The sequence below is a fragment of the Astatotilapia calliptera genome, chromosome 3 (assembly GCF_900246225.1).
Source record: "Astatotilapia calliptera chromosome 3, fAstCal1.2, whole genome shotgun sequence".
Lineage (NCBI taxonomy): Eukaryota > Metazoa > Chordata > Actinopteri > Cichliformes > Cichlidae > Astatotilapia > Astatotilapia calliptera.
In genome coordinates, this window is record NC_039304.1 from 24,355,190 (window position 1) to 24,372,159 (window position 16,970).

The 16,970-nt window shown below is 38.3% G+C and overlaps 1 protein-coding gene across 8 annotated transcripts; it reads right to left on the bottom strand.

Moving 5' to 3' along the window:
• Positions 1 to 3,762: 3,762 nt before the first annotated feature.
• On the bottom strand, positions 3,763 to 10,688 carry LOC113019045 (myelin-oligodendrocyte glycoprotein-like). Of its 8 annotated transcripts, none has more exons than XR_003271923.1 (8): positions 10,361 to 10,494; positions 9,944 to 10,088; positions 8,980 to 9,357; positions 8,741 to 8,815; positions 8,184 to 8,299; positions 7,702 to 8,081; positions 4,852 to 5,348; positions 3,763 to 4,274 (listed from the first exon to the last, which is right to left on the bottom strand). XR_003271923.1 is itself a non-coding variant. In XM_026162526.1 (6 exons), exons 1-5 carry the CDS (start codon positions 10,379 to 10,381, stop codon positions 8,193 to 8,195), a joined length of 726 nt encoding a protein of 241 aa, XP_026018311.1. In that variant the 5' UTR covers positions 10,382 to 10,494; the 3' UTR covers positions 6,822 to 8,081; positions 8,184 to 8,192. The 8 variants fall into 8 exon arrangements, 2 of the variants coding, with proteins under 2 accessions (XP_026018311.1, XP_026018312.1); XR_003271926.1 differs by having other exon boundaries at positions 3,768 to 4,274; positions 5,251 to 5,348; XR_003271925.1 differs by lacking the exon at positions 3,763 to 4,274 and adding an exon at positions 4,342 to 4,362 and having other exon boundaries at positions 5,251 to 5,348.
• Positions 10,689 to 16,970: the final 6,282 nt, after the last annotated feature.

Consider the following 16,970-nt stretch of genomic DNA (forward strand, 5'->3'; position numbering starts at 1 on the left):
TAAACAACGGTAGTATTCAGGAAGAAAACCAAACATTTCAGATATTTTTATCATAACTCTGGTTTTATGTGGTCTATCAACACAATTTAAAAACTGGTATAACGTCCACACTTTTTCCGTCAATTGTTACTCTCAAGTGTAAACACGGTGACAGCGCATCAGAAGTACGGCCAAAAAAAGATGATTAACGTGAATTAAAGCTTAAACAAATCTAAAGATATGAAGTAACTAGTATTTCAGAATTATTACTTTTTTAATTGCAGTGAAATCTTACCTTCAATAGACTTGAGAGCAAAATGCAGCATAAAGCTGAGAGAGACACACTGAACCTAAACTCTGCTACATCCATCTACAGTGAGAGGGAGGCAGAAACTGTCTCATGGCAGCTGATAAATGCTGAAAAAGTGCAGCTCTAACAGTGTTAAACATGCATCTCAGTAAAAAGTGCAACATGGACAGGTTTGGGTCTCTGAAATCAGCACAGCTTTAATTTTAGAACCAAAGCCTGTTTTTAAAATAGACCCAAAGCTCCACACAGCTGTGGGGCAGGCTTCAGGTCTTTACATCGTATTATTGCATTGAATGTAAGTTACATTATTCTAAAAGTAAAATAATAATGGTAAATAACACAAAAGAGCACCTGTAACTTCAAAAACAGTGATTAAGAAGATTAAGACGAGCAAAATCAAATCACTGACAGAAAGATTCCTCTGTTTGCAAAGCATGTGGAATCCAAAGTGGATCCTGACTGTCACCGTTTACACGTCAGTTAACAAAAAGGAATCAGTTGCATGCACTTTATCCTTGTTTATAACCTGAATGTTTTGTGCTCTTCCTTCTTTATTTACATGTTCCAATTCATGTATTATAGCTTAGTGGCTCATTTACAACATGCACCAAGATAGCTTGGCTCAGGCTGTAAACACTGTGGAAATGTAGCTTTGGTTAATGCTACACGTGTCTCTGTACAAGCAAGCATTAATAAAATGAATCATTTTCACAGCTAATTATCACCACCATCCCAAAATAACTGACCATTTCAGAAAGTTTCTATTTGGCTGTTTAGCTACAGGTTTAAAAATAAATGAATTAAGTTAGTAAAAATCTTTAAACTGACACAGAAACTAGAAACTTCTATAGTGAAATGCTCAAACCTGACTAATAGATTCAGCTCAGTTATTTATGATTTAAACATCTGTTTTATTTCCGAGCACAATATATATAGACCTATAAACTAAAAGAAATAGCTAAACTCTGATAGCATAATAATAAAAAAAATTGAGCTTCCTTTCTAAACCCGTAGCATAACTTTACACAGAAGAGTAAGGCACAATTTTTGGTGCAGTATTTTTAGACTAATTTACACTTGGATACAGCGTCTGCTTTTATTTACAGTGTGAAACATCTGCAACATCAGCCAGTATAACAGACTGCTGCTACATCATCACTGAGTTTGCCACTGTTTTTAAATACTCCCATTAAATTATATTTGTAACTAAAGCAAGTTTAATAATTTGCATCATTGACAGACGCTCAAGGTGCATCGGAAACAAAAATACGACTAACATGAATTAAAGCTTAAACAAAACTGGACTCATATGGCAGAGCAATCTTACCTTCAACAGGTGAGAGAGCGAAAAGCAGCATAAAGGTGAGCTTTAAAGCTGAGAGAGACACACTGCACCTAAACTCTGCTACATCCATCTACAGTGAGTGTGAGACAGACGCTGACTGACAGCAGCTGATAAATACAAGTCTGTCTCTCTCCCTCCGCCCACTTCGCAACAATTTTAAAGCGCTTATTTTTTTGTCCCAGCCCCCCCCCGCCGCCCTCTGTATTTACCTCTTTCCAGGTGCCATTAATAATAATAGTGATGATAATAACACATGCTTACATAAATGTTAGCAGGGAATTTTAGTGCCAGAAAAACAGGAAGTTTTCTGCAACAGTAAAGGAAGCCTGAAAAACTCCAAATCAAGTGACGGGAAATTCCTATTAATTACAGTAAACAGTAAAAAGTTAACAGCCCACAAAAATCAAAAGCAGCAGTTAGTTCCTCTTTATTTCGATTTTTAATTAACCTGCAGTTCAAGAGCGCGGGCAAATAAAATGACAAATATTTACAAATCCCAGCAAGAGTTGCACAACAGCTGAATGACAGAGAAGAAGCAGCTCACCTGTTCAGACAGGAGCTTAATTAGCTGATCGTCACCACCATTCTCTTCATGGAGACGAGAGAAAAATTATAAAACAGGCTGTTTTCTTCAGTAACATGAAGGAAGGAAGCGCTTCATGTGCGGCTCGGAGTCTGAAAGTAAAATAAGAAGAAGGAGCAGTGGCTTCATGCTGACGTGCGTTTAGTTTCCATTTTGTCTACTCCCGCTTTTAAACATGTTTTTAAGTTTTAGTTATTCTAACTGTGTTTCCAGCGTAATAATCTTAATCCACACACATATTAATTCTCTTTACATCTTATCCAGTTCAGGGACCTGGTTCAGGGGAATTCAGAGAGAGGGTGGATGGAGTGAAGCCGATGACACAAGAGTGAAAGGTCTACACATCTACACCCACACCGTAGTGGGTAGGTGTAGATATCACAGCCAAAGTCAAAGACACAATTCAGCCTAAACGATTCCAACCAACAACCTTTTTTGGTGCGATGCAACACTCTTAACGACCACATTTAAAAGAACCTAATTCCTGTCAATGACTGCATCATGGGCGATTTTGCATGATGTCATATTTCTGCACATTTAAATGTCATTATATTTTTAGGTTAATTACCAGAAGTGCATGGTCAAGTGCTGCCTGGATGTGAGGCTCCTTTCCAACATAAGCGAGAAGTAAAGATTAAAGTAATGTTGTAAAACACCGTGTGACATCCCAATACACAGAGTCAAATTGCTAATTAGCCAATATTAGCCCGAATACTTTATTAATCCCCCAGAAAATAAGGTGGTCACAGTTGCTCCAAGACTGAACTGTAACTAAGTAAACAAAATTAAATTAATAATGCAATATTTTACAAAGTTACAGAAATATAATAAAAACATATCTACAAAATATAATAAATAAACCCCTCAAAAATACAGATAGCTCTAATTATAAATATCTCAGTGTGTCAGACAAAATTAAATATATATAGGCAACAATGAGGTGCCCGTCTTTTTATACTGATGGATGTGATCTAGAAATGATTTAGAAAACCTGATATTTCTTCAGACATGTATTATGTACACAGTAAAAGCATTTGGTCATCAAACATTTCTTCACATTTATTTAGAGTGATCCTGAGCTCTCCAGGACTTCTGAGGATCCTTCAGAGTGTTTATTTGGACATTCGGCGTTTTTTCACTTATTTTCCGTCCAGTCCTTATACCATTTTCAGAGGATTGCTTTTTTTCAAGCCACTTTAACCCGTGAATTATTCAAGCATAAAAGAGACACGAATTGGTGTTGTAATCAAATCAAATCAAATGAAATCACTTTTATTGTCACATCACATGTGCAGGCACACTGGCACAGCACATGCGAGTGAAATTCTTGTGTGCGAGCCCCACAAGCAACAGAGATGTGCAAACACAACAACACAAACGAGCAAAATACAAGAATGGCCAACCTGAAACTAATAAATATATGTACAATATATAATAGTGTATGCATTTCTGGATGTGTATACTAAATATTTCCCTACGTGTGTGTGTGTGTGTGTGTGTGTGTGTGTGTGTGTGTGTGTAACACCAATAACAGACAACTTGGTAAAGAACCCATTTAAAGTGTGTCTTTGCTACCAGCAGTCTGTCACCAAAACACATCATTAGTCCCAGTTTCTTTACGTAGATCTAAAAAATGCCACAGACAACAGTTTGATAGAGATTAAATAACATTTTTACTCCAACAAGTTGATTCCCAAGAGCACAAGGGCTGCATAAAATAGAAAGTACTTCAGTGTTCTGCTCACCCAAAAAGACCTCAGCCTGCCCAGCAGATGGAGCTGATTTTGGACCTACTTGTAGAGAGCATGAGTGTTGTGCGACCAGTCCAGTTTATTGTTAAGACGAACACCCAGGAATATGTATGTGTCGACCGCCTCAATGTCCAAACTCTGACAGTTCCTCCAGATTGTTCCCCTCAGATACACATTCAATAATGGCTTTATCATCTGAGAACTACTCGCGGACTGTGGTCTGTTGGCAAGGTTGTTGAGGTGATGTCCAGTCATGTTCCTTACAGCTTCTCCCTCAGCAGAGCCTGTTGGATTGTGTCAAAGGGACTGGAGAAGACAAAAGTGAAGTGACTAGATGCAGGAATGACATATAGTGTTTGGTGACAGGGGGGGGGGGTGGGGAAGAAAGTGGGACCTGAATTAAAACATATGAAAAACAGATTACATTTATCCACCCACTCACTCATCCTGATTGAGGATGACTCGCCTAACCTCAAACCCTTACTATAACCCATTCACCACCATGGTCCAAAGAACCGCACTCCTGTCAATGAGTGCATCATGGAAATTTCTTTTGATGTCACATTACTGTATTCTTTAATGAAATATTTAACACATTTAATGTAAATACTAATTTTATTATGTGTAATAATGAGAAATGACACAGGGAAGAAGTATTGAACACATGAAGACCGAGGCATCTAAAAGGGCATGGAAAGTCATGACGCCAGCTGAAATGTATCACTAATTAAAAAGTAATCCTGTCACTTAATATAAATTAATATCAGCTGCTTTCATCCCTATAAAAATGTATCATTAGCAAGGTGCCACACAATAAACATCACATGATGGGTAAAATCAATGAAAAGCTTTACAGCCTTATTGCAAAACATGCGAAACTTACTGATGGCATTAGTTATTGAAGAATTTCTAAACTACTGAAGGTTCCAGTGAGCACTGTCGGGCTCATAATCTAGAAGTGGAAAGAACATCATTTTACCATACCGGGTGCTCCCCACAAGATTTCAGACAGTGGAGTGAAAATGATCAGAGGAGTTGTCCAAGAGCCAAAGACCACTTGTGGAGAGCTACAGACAGACCTGGACTCAGCAGGTACAGTTGTTTCAAAGAAAACAAGTAATGCACTCAACCACCATTACCTGTTCTTAGTTAGCCAGCTGTATCTATATGTACAGTACTACATAAAATACAGGGTCATCAAAACCCATTTCTTCACATTTTGTATGGTGTTGAGCAAGAGTTTTCTGAAGTCTTTTACAGTTCTTTGAAAGAGCTGACAAACCTGAGAGATGCATCTGCCCCTTCAGCTCATCCAGCTGCTGTTCACCGAAGCCTCATCAGACATGGTCTCAGTGGAAGGGTGGCTGTCAAGAAGCCATTCTTAAGGAAGGGAGACAGGAACAAAAGGTTTAGGTATGCTAAGTTACACAAGAACTGCACTGAAACTCAGCGACACTGGTCCGATGGAGTGAATGCCATCTGTTTCTGTGTGTCATAATTAGTCTCATCAAAGAGAGGTGGAGTAAAGATTTTCAAAGATCTCATCGGCTTTCAGTAGTGGATTGAATTCAGTCATGGGCACCATTAACAAAAAGAAAAGTTTATAACTGTTTGAATGAAAGTCGTTGCTCACAGTATTTCAGTAACCTTACTGTAACATGATTTACAGTAAGGGTGCAGTAATTAGTGTTGCTAGTAAGTTGTTGACAGGATTTTCCCTTTTTTACTGTGAGACCAGATGAAAGATTGATGTGCTTCACACATGGCGATGCAGCCTGCCTCGTTTCTTTGTGGGCAGCTAAAAGTTTAGAGTTCACAGCTTGGTTGAGACAAAGATTTGAGATTAATGCAGCTCACCTGTAATCTCCAGGTTGCTGGTTAGAGTCCCTGTTCAGATCTCTCTGAGATGACAGTTTTTGTACATGATCTCTGACAAGACCAAACTACTCATGAATAAACTCATATTTAAAATCACTCCTTTGTTCCAGCGCACAGCAGTCACTGCGGGAGTCAATATCGGCACATGTAGGGACAGGTTTCCCAAGCTGGAAAAATTCGCTTGTGGCAGTGGACATTTTGCCAACCATGTAACGTTAGTGCATACAATGTAAGAGCAGGTTTGAACAATGTGTTTGTGAGGCACGTCAGATCAATGAGAGGAATCTGAAGGAGGATCAATACGTCACACATGTAAGGCAAAGTATTCTGGTATTGTTTGAGACTGTGTGAGTGAATGTGTGTGACCCTGTGTGAAACCTGTGTTACATCTCTGACTATATAGTCTCGTCAACACGCCCACAGGCATTTTGTTTTTTCCAGCGGGTTGTGTTAGAAACTTTTGTTTAAAAACAATTCGGGGCAGACTGTGGGCTGCTCACGTGTCTTGTTATTTTAATTGTAATTTTTTTTTTTTTTATTTTTTGGGGGGGGGGAGACAAAATTAGAAAACGGTTTTAAGTAAAAAAAAAAAAAAAATAATAATAATAATAAAAATAAAAAAATAACAATAAGGTGAGGTGACAGAGCATTGGGAGGTAAATCTTGTCCTTCAGTAAAAGCATCCTCCAATAACAGCTGAGATTTCACTTTTAGTGAAACAAATCTGTAATACGTTTTTTTACTTCAGTACAGACATAAATGAATGTGTAAATCAGCCCCTGCTGTACTGCTGTTGGATGAAGCACTGTTGTCATGCTGAGCTAATCTAACAAGCAGCTCAGGTTGGCATGTTTTCATGTGGATGACCTCTGTGAATTGAACAACATTGCTGACCTGTGATGATAACACAACAACACAAGGCTGAACTCCAGCACAGATGTTAGTCACTGAATAAACGATGCAAACACACTGAAATCATTTGCAAATGAACTTTATCTGAGAAGCAATTGTCTGGAAACATTTTGCCTCAAATTTAAGTTTAATTAGTTGGAAAGTCCAAAATAACAAAAGGTTCAAAATATAAAAATCAGTGTTTTAAAGAGAAGACCTGCTTTTCTTTAAGAGACATTTTTAAATAGAATAAGGCCTAAAACAACAGAACTATGTATTAGATATTCCTTCCGTAAGAAGGAAGCAGAAAGTTGAGCTTGATAAAAACAATCAGTATGTCAGAGTGACAGTTAGGAACTTTAACAAAACAAACCCATGGAAAGCACCTTTAGCTCCAAGCTGTCCCAAAAGACAAATTAAATACCTACAATCACATCACAGCAAACATGTTTACATGAGTTCAACCTGATCTAGTACTGTTGTAGTCCGCTCTCTAAAGGGCAGAATAAAGTAAGACTTCACCCATAATACAAAACAAAGTGCAAATATTCACTCATATCTCCTCAAAAATACAAGATGACTCTAAGGGGCTTTTAAACAGGTTTCATTTTCTTAGTAGCTAAACTAGCATTTCATGTTCCCACAAGCTACAAAAAAAGTTCAAACTAACGCAGGCATAAATGCAAGAACAGTTAAAGCACTTCAGATCTAGTTCTCGTGAAAGGACATCCAATTAGACTTAAGTGTTTCTTTGTAAATAACCTCACATGCAAGAGAATTTATATGTGAGGTTATTAAGATTTGATCAAAGTCTCACAAAACAATTTCAGTCTTAGTGCTGCAGTACAACCTGTGGTTCAACCCTTTGGAAGTCAACAGACCAGTCATACAATCTCAGGCACCATCACAGGGATTAAAGGTAGAATTCAGGTCCAAACAAACTGCAGTACGTCATGATATTCACCTGCTGCAGGCCCACTGTGCCCACAGGAGGCTGGAAAAGTTCTTCGGCTCCTCAAACAAATAAGAAACATCTCAAAGTAAGTAAGAAGTTGGCACTCTCTCTCTCTTAATGTTTCCAATGTGCCCATGAGCAAGGCATCAAAATTTTAGGTCCTCACGCTTTTAAAGTTTGATCCCACAAGTCGAATTTGGCAAAAAGGATGGTTGTTGTTGACTCCAAGAAAATTACAGGACATAGTGAAATCCTCCTGCTGCAGAGCTGCTGTGTCCACATGAGGCTGGAAAAATCAATGCTTTTAATTAACGTTCAAGTAAAGTGGGTGATGCTTGCGCCTCTGTTAATGTTTCCAATGCGTCCACCTACAAAGCTGCACTCGCAAGCTGGAGTAACAAAGAACAGACACACAAACAGTTTTCCTTAATTTCCATCCTTCAGCCATGAGGTAAATGCATAAATATTTAAGATTTAAGGCTTACTCATACTTCTGTTTTTCAATGCTTCAACTCTGTGAACCGGTGTCCTGCGACTGCGACACAGAGCAGAATAAAAACACAGAAAACCACAAGTGGGATCAGTCGGCTCCGACGGGACAAACCACCTGCCAAACAGAGATGAGATCTACTGTAAGACACAACATGACATGTTTTGACATGACATGTCACATTTATTAAACTATTAAGCACAGACGTTACCTGACAGTGAAATGAAGTTAGAATTACTGAGATATCAGTCCTGATGGTCACTTTAGTGCTACAAGTCCCAGAATTCTCAGGGCAGCAAACATGACTTTGTCAAAAACCACAGGAGAATAACTGATACATTTACTGCTTCACAGAAATAAATAAAGAGATCTGCAGAGCTGCTCCCAGGATATTACACTACGCTTCCTGCATCTACTTCAAAATAAAGCAGCGCACATTAAACATTTTGAGGACTACACAGAGAGGCTGCCATCAGTGAGAGAAAACTGCATCATAAAGGTGATTTAGATCCATTTCAAGACTTTTTAATTGTCTTGATTTGTTCCTCATGTTCTCACCTTTACTGTGAAACTCGTCCTCAGGAGTTTGGAGAGTTTCAGGATGCAGTGGTGTCTCTGTTGTCATAGTTTCAGCTGAATATAAGATTGTAAGAACATTTAATTATTTACAATAAAATAATATCCAGAAGTCTTTAAGGAGCAACACCAAAATAAGTTGTTGGTAAAATAACCCAAGCACACCAGTCTTTAAGGCAAGTTTGAAACAAAACAACAAAAATCTTTTCAGTCTGACTCACCAACAATCAGATGAACAATTGAAGACTTTGTTCGACTCTTTAACTTTGGGATGAAACATTTGTATCTTCCTTCATCTTCTTGTGTCACATTAGTGATTCTTAGTGAGATGTTTCCTTCTCTCAGGCCGTCTGTGAACAACGCCGTCCTCCTGACGTACGATGGGATCTTCATGTCGGGGACCTCTCGGGCATCTCTGTAAAGATGAACATATTCCACTCGACTCAGACGGTCGTTGGGGTCAGGACGACGATCGGGCCTCGACCACTCCACCGTCAACCCCGCCACATTAAACTTTGGCTCCACGCGACACGGCAGGATGACATCATCACCTGGAGCAGCCAGGATAGGCTGAAGTGATCCGACCACATCAAACTCACCTGAGGAGGAGAAATAAATACACACATCCTGCTTAAAAAGTCAAGTATTTTCAAATAATCATTTACTGGTGTTGTCCTTGCAAAAATAAATAAATATATCTATATCTATCTATCTATATATATATCTATATATCTATATATCTATCTATCTATCTATCTATCTATCTATCTATCTATCTATATATATATATATATATATATATATATATATATATATATATATATATATATATATATATCTATATATATATCTATCTATCTATCTATATATATCTATATCTATATATATATATATATATATATATATATATATATATATATATATATATATATATCTATATATCTATATATCTATATATATCTATATATATATATATATATATAGATATAGATATATATATATCGATTGATCGATAGATATATATCATTGTTTTAAATTGCTTTGTTAAATTAAATGTTGTATATATATATATTACTGTATCCATACATACAGGAACGCTTCACATTAGAATATAAATCTCGTTTAGTTAGATCATCAAACCCAACTACATGTACGAGCCATCCTATGTATAGCTTTATAGCTTACCTTCAAGAGACACGATGGGGGAAAGCAACAACAAGAACGTGAATATAGTAGAAACACTGACACTTGACTCTTCTGTGTCCATCTTCGACAGGACTATGTGACTGCAGAGCAGCTGATGAATGACCGGTCTGTGGGCATGTTGGAACTAATCACGTGACAAAGATTGAGTCATGCTCTGGGCCATGAGTCAGCTGCCTGCCAACATTATGTCACGCGTCGACGTGTTTTCAGGTTAAACATAACCGTTCCGTGAGAATAAAGTAATTTTAATCTTACTTTTAAAGAGAGGTTTGGAGTGCTGTAATATTTTAGCCAATGCGTAGAAGATGTTATACATTCAGACAGGAGCGGTTTGAATCCAGGAAGCGCTCGTTCTCATTAATGATCAAACAGTAGATCAGAGCAGAAGCGGCTCACCTTTTCAGTCAGAAGCTTCATTAGCTGATCGCGACCATCGGGTTCTTTATCGAGGGGAGAAAACTTTATGAAAAACAGTAGTGATGGTCCGCCTGAAGCTGACGCACCGGTGCGTGTGTGTGCAACGGTGTGCAAGGGAGAGAGAAAGACGAGGAGGAGGGAGTGGCTTATGTTTCCCTTCCAGGTTATGCTTCTTTTTAAAAAATACATTATTATTATTATTATTATTATTATTATTATTATTATACTTTCATGTTTCCATACATACTCATGTCTTTTTTTCTTCATTTTCGTCTGCTTGTCCAATTCAGGTTTCGGGAGGGTGGAGTGGTGGAGCCTATAGCTACAGCTATCATAGTGCTCAGAGGTGGATTACACACACTTAAATGCCGTGTTTAACAATCACTGTCTAGTCCTCCTCCACCTGATCTCCTAACAGCGATGAGAATCACTTTTCTTCCAGTCCTCTGCTTCCTGACGTATGGACAGAGGTGAGGACTTTTAACATATGGTCATTATTTCTAAAGCTCCATTGTTGGGTCACTTACACCTGAGGCATGACACCAACAGTAATCGTGTATGTAATAACAGAGAGAAGGAACAGAAAGGTGAAACCTTAGAATAGGACAAACTGGCTTCTGAGAAGTCTGAGCTGGAACAAAATGCCAACATTCAAAGTCAATTACAAGAAGTGCTGTGTAAGGTGGGGCTCTGAAGTTGTGCGATTTGAGTTCCCAGGCACAAACTGCAGTGTGTGCAGGGACTCATCAGCTCATCGACAAAGGCTTTCCTGTGTCACGGTTTGGCTGATTAAGGCCTGTTGATGGACTGCCAAATCTAAAGATAATGTCTCGACTTGTTGAGTTTACTACCACTGGGACCCAGTGTATCCAGATCCGAGTCATGCTGCAAATATGTTTTAGATAATCTGTTTTCAGTTTAAAGTTGCAATCAGTGACAACCACCTGACTCTGGTTTGTGTGGTCTGACATATTTAAAAACCACTTTGCCTTTTTTCTGTTGAAGGTCATCGGGAGATGGTTGTGGGCAGTTTTTAGGTTTCATGTTAAAAACTATTGTAACCCTGTTTCAGAAGGGTTCAAACTGAACAGATGAAGAAATGAAAGGTACAGTTTAATTTGCTTTTAGAAAATGTTATTTCTATAAATCAAAGAAATCAAACTTTTATCTGATTATGTAATCTACTTGTGTGTGTCTAAGTGTTCTTATTTCCCTTCCTACACATTGCAATGTCACAAAATTCAGAGCTCTGCCTTACTCGTCCAGTGTGGATGTTGGGTGCGATCACTTTATTTCTGCTCAGGTGCCTTAAAGCTGTCATGTCTGGGCCTCCTCTACCTCATCTCCTGACAATAAGTCTGAGTCACCTCCCATAATCCTGAGTAACATCCATCCTGCCTCTGTCAGCCCTTTCCTTCCTAAAGTATGGACTAAAGTTGAAAATTGGAGTTAGTGAGTTCCTTTCACTACAAAATTTTATTTTGAAAGGGGTACGATTACTGTACATTTCACAAATCCTGTTAAACTGAATTTAAAAAGTGTGTGTGTGTGAAAGCTTACCTCCAATGCTTTCATCCCGCCTAACTGATAAGAAGGAATATGACGGAATATATAAATGCTGTATGATATTTATTCCCTTTTTATCGCTGTCACATGCAGCGTGGTAGTTTGTGCAGAACACTGGGAGTACAAAAGCTTTCTGATGCTGAGAACCACAGCTTTAATAAAGAATGGACTGTTAAGTGTTCATTGAGTGTGTCGCTGTATGTGTCTCTGTCCCTACGGTGCATCGACTTCCTGCTCATACCAGCCATCCCTGCAATAGATGGACTACTGTAGAATACAACAGGAAATTCCTTTGCAACATCTACAGCTTCTGCTGAACTACTCACTTATTTTTTTCTACAAGCCCATCCAAATATAGCAACCACAAACCAGCAATTAGAGGAAATGTAGGATAAATTTAGCACATACAGATTAGGCAAAGAGGATGTTTAACCTCACTGAACTTCTTCATTTGGCCAAAGACTAAGATAGCTGGTTTACTAACACACTCTTTATATTTACACATATTTTAAAATAGCATCAGCTAAAATGTAACTGCACATCCTCCATAGAGTGATGAACATTTACTTTATTTCAGCTCTCCTACTCCCCTCTTACAGAATAATATATTGTATATATTCGATTGTCATTTAGACATGATGATAGTATTTGGAGTCACAGAAGAGAAAACTCAGCAGAGCTGTTCCATGAGTCTTTAACTCAATCTGTGAGTTTACATCATCATCTGAATGGATGCCAAATTTGTATTTTTTTTTAATTCTAGTACTGTCTGTGTGTGTAAACTCCAGAAATTAAGGGATATCACATAAATATCTGGAAAAAAAAAGACATTGACGTTCTCCTTTAAGTGTTGTACAAATCACCTTCCCACAGTGTGTCAATTGATCTTCATGCAGGATTGAAGTTTTCTCCTAATAACATTGCGCTATTTGAATTCAGAGTTTAATAAATATTCCATAACTTCACTTCATTGTGATACACTTCTTGGTAAAGACAGTAAACATTTGAAATTTGTGGTATCGAAGATGAAACTGTGACATACATCCTCCACAAATAGGTTTACAAAGCCGCTCTGACACTGTGAGCTCACCAACTCTGTGCACCATTATTGAGCCAAATGTGTGAAAAGTCAATCATGTGTCTGTGTGTGAGCATCTGTTTTTGCATTTTATAAATAGATGTAGCAACAAACTGATCAGCCTGTGATGTTTTACTTCAGAATACCAGAGGAAGCACGCCTCTGTATTTCATATGAATTCACAGGAGACTCATTTAAATGCTTTACAATAAATGATTTAAATAGCTGTACAAAAAAAGACCATTACAGGTTTGTTTACCACAGAAGTTTACTTTGTGATTATTATGTTACTATGATCATTTTTTATAGTTATGGTTTCAGTCTCATGGTATTAGTCTTCCTTTTTATCCTTAACTCAATAAGTTTTGGTTCATTTTGATTCACTCGAGCTCATTTAGACATTTACCTACAAAATGCTGATTTAAGTTAGTGTGTAAACTCACTGCTGGATGGCAGTTGATTGTACTGAACTGACTTCTGTTTTATTACCCCTCCCAACTTAAGCGCAAAATTGTAGCTATGGGGTCCTCTGTAGGACACACATGTATTAATCAGCCAGAAGACATCAGAAACATTAAATTTAGACTGTTCCCATAATGGAATAATAAGGAATAATAATAATAATCATGGAATAATAAGAGGATGTTTTTAATACAATATTGTCAAATTTAAAAAAGAAAGGTGTTGAGACTTTATCGCAGTTAAATGCATTATTTATTTCCAATACAGCCTTTTAATAACCCCACCGAGTCCATGTTTGGAGTAGAAGCCTGATTTGAAGCAGCAATGACTACAGCAAGACAGCTCCCTACAGAACCAGCTTTAACCCCAGTCAGATATGCACACTGTTAGACCTCTGTGTTACCACCATGAATTGTAAATACAATGAGGCCATGGATTTGCCAAGGGCTGCCCCGTGTTACCTATTGTAGCCAACCTTTACATGGAGAAAGTGGAAAGTAAAGGCTTTTTAAAAGAACAGCACCAAGCTGCTGTTACAGGTATGTGGATGACACCTGGGTCACAATCAAAACCTAAGAAGTAGAAGCCTTTACTGTTCACATCAACTCAGTGGATAGAAATATAAAGTTTCCCGGGGAAGATACAAAGGATAACAGCTGCACATTGAGGAGAATAGAAATCTGAAGTTTACCAGAAGCCTCCACACACAGAGCAGTACCTCCTCTTTGACTCCCACCACCCTCTGGAACACAAACTTGGACACAAACTGCAGTGTGTGCAGGGAATCATCAGCTCATCGACAAAGGCTTTCCTGTGTCATGGTTTGGCTGATTCAGGCCTCTTGATGGACTGCCTAATCTAAGGATAATGTGTGGACTCGTTGAGCTTACTACCACTGGGACCCAGTGTATCCAGATCCCAGGGTATCAGAGTCATGCATCAAACATTTTATAGATACTCTGTTTTCAGTTTAAAGTTGCAGTCAGCGACAAGCACCTGACTCTGGTTTGTGTGGTCTGACATATTTAAAACCACTTTGCCTATTTTCTATTTAAGGTCTTTAGGAGGTGGTTGTGGGCAGTTTTTAGGTTTCATGTTAAAAACTGTTGTAACCCCATTTCTTTAGGCTCCAAACTGAACTGATAAAGTTTAATTAGTTTTAGAAAATATTATTTATATAAATCAAAGAAATAGTTCAATAGGAAGTGCCCATAGTTTAAGCACCTTGAAGCCACTGTACAAAAGGCCAGCCAGTTCGCAGAACTCACGAACGGAGCCACATCTGCGGAGTAAGATATCAGCATACTGCTGCCGTTTAGCCAATGAGCGGTGAGGCAACCCATTCACTTCACCAATCAGAAGACACAATTCTACCTCATCATTACGCACGCAGAGAGTTCGGTCGGAGCTGCAGGTGGGAAGAGTCAGCAGAGTTTTACTCACCGTGTGGATTTTCGTTCCTTCTAATGCTGTTAGCGGTGTGCGTCCATGAGACTGTAAGTTTCTGTGTTTTATCGTGTTTGTTCTTTGCTGCGGCCATTATCCTCCCTTGTTTAATCCTTGGCGCACACTTTGTTTACCGATTGTTACTGCCGTTTACTGCGAAGCAGCCTCTGCCGTGCGGTCATGAAGGGACCGTCACTAATTTCTCATGTTAGCTCTAATGTAAAGTGCCTACTTAGGATTTATGTAAATAGTAAAATTAGCATTTGTTGACACTCCCTTATTTTGGTTGCATGTTCCACTATCCAGTATTGTTTGTATTGTTGTATTACACATTTAATTCACTCTGTTCACATAATTATGGAAGACTTTTATGTTCTTTCCAACAGAAACCACACCATCACTCACCACACGGCATATAGCATTTTACAGCCTGTTAAATCCCCTCACTCACATTATGGATGTGTGCTTCGGATTCTTGTTAAATAAATGAGTGAACGACAGATACCTGAGTGGCAGTGGATTTTGTGGATACGCCATCTGTTCTTATCGGACAACCCTGTTGAGATTGTGGATTCATAGAGTCAGCACCTTATCATCTACATCAGTCATAGTCAGGAGGTCAAGTCCATCCCTCTTAAAGTGACCTCCTCCATTACAGCCACTGTTGTTGTGATTTTTATATAAATAAAAGTGACTTGAATAGAAATGATCTGATTATGTACTCTACTTGTGTGTGTCTAAGTGTTCTTATTTCCCTTCCTACACATTGCAATGCCACAAAATTCAGAGCTCTGCCTTACTCGTCCAGTGTGGATGTTGGGTGCGATCACTATGTTCCTGCTCAGGCACCTTAAAGCTGTCATGTCTGGGCCTCCTCTACCTCATCTCCTGGCAGCAACAAGTCTGAGTAACATCCTTCATGCCTCCCTCAGCCTTTTCCTTCCTGACATATGCAGAAAAGTTGAAAATTGGAGTTTTATTTTCACTTTCACTTTGTCCTTCTCACATGAAAAAGAATAGGTTTCATGAAATATAGTAAATGTTAATTAATCATTTCTGGGTTTATGGGGTAAATATGATACTCAGAGTTGTTTGGTGGGAGGAAACCATTTAGTATTAATAACTAGAGCCTGGCTGCAATCAGAATCTACACTGGAATCAACAATAATAATGGCGAATAAACGAAAAATATAATAATGGAGTAAAGAAGAGACAGAAGGAACGCTCTTAAAATATAAGTGTTGATGTTGCATCGCTGGTCCACTAGAGGGCACTCTGCAACTTGTCATAAACACAAACCAGCTGAATCATGCAGAGCATATGTGTAACCCTGGACTTGTTGTGACAATTAAATTATATAGCTAAAATTGTTATATAGCTAAAAATTTCAACTAAAAATTAATTAACAAGCATTTTAAATGAAAACAAAATTGTGTGATCTCTTGTTTGTTGTGGTTAGTGGTATGCTCAGGCTTTGGTCTTCAGTAGTTGTGGATGCTCCATGGCTCTGTCCTGAAAATCTGAGTTTGATTTGATCTGCTTGAACAAACTCAGTTTGTGGGATCATAAGACGATTTTTTCTGCAATATTGTCGAATTTAAAAAAAAGAAAAAAAGAAGAGGTGTTTACTTTATCCTAATTAAATGCATTATTTATTCCAATACAGCCTATTAATAACCCTCCTGAGCCTATATTTGGAGTAAGTCTTTTAAGTTCTCATCTGAACTCCATATTATTCTGTACTGGCCTGATTTCAAGCAGCAATTACTACAGCAAGACAGCTCCCTAGAAAAAAGATCCAGCTTTACCCCCAGTCAGATATGCACACTGTTAGACCTCTATGTTACCACCATTAATTGTAAATACAATGAGGCCATAGATTTGCCACAGGCTGCCCCGTGTTACCTATTGTAGCCAACCTTTACATGGAGCAAGTGGACAGTAAAGGCTTTTTAAAAGAACAGCACCAAGCTGCTGTTACAGGTATGTGGATAATACCTGGGTCACAATCAAAACCTAAGAAGTAGAAGCCTTTAC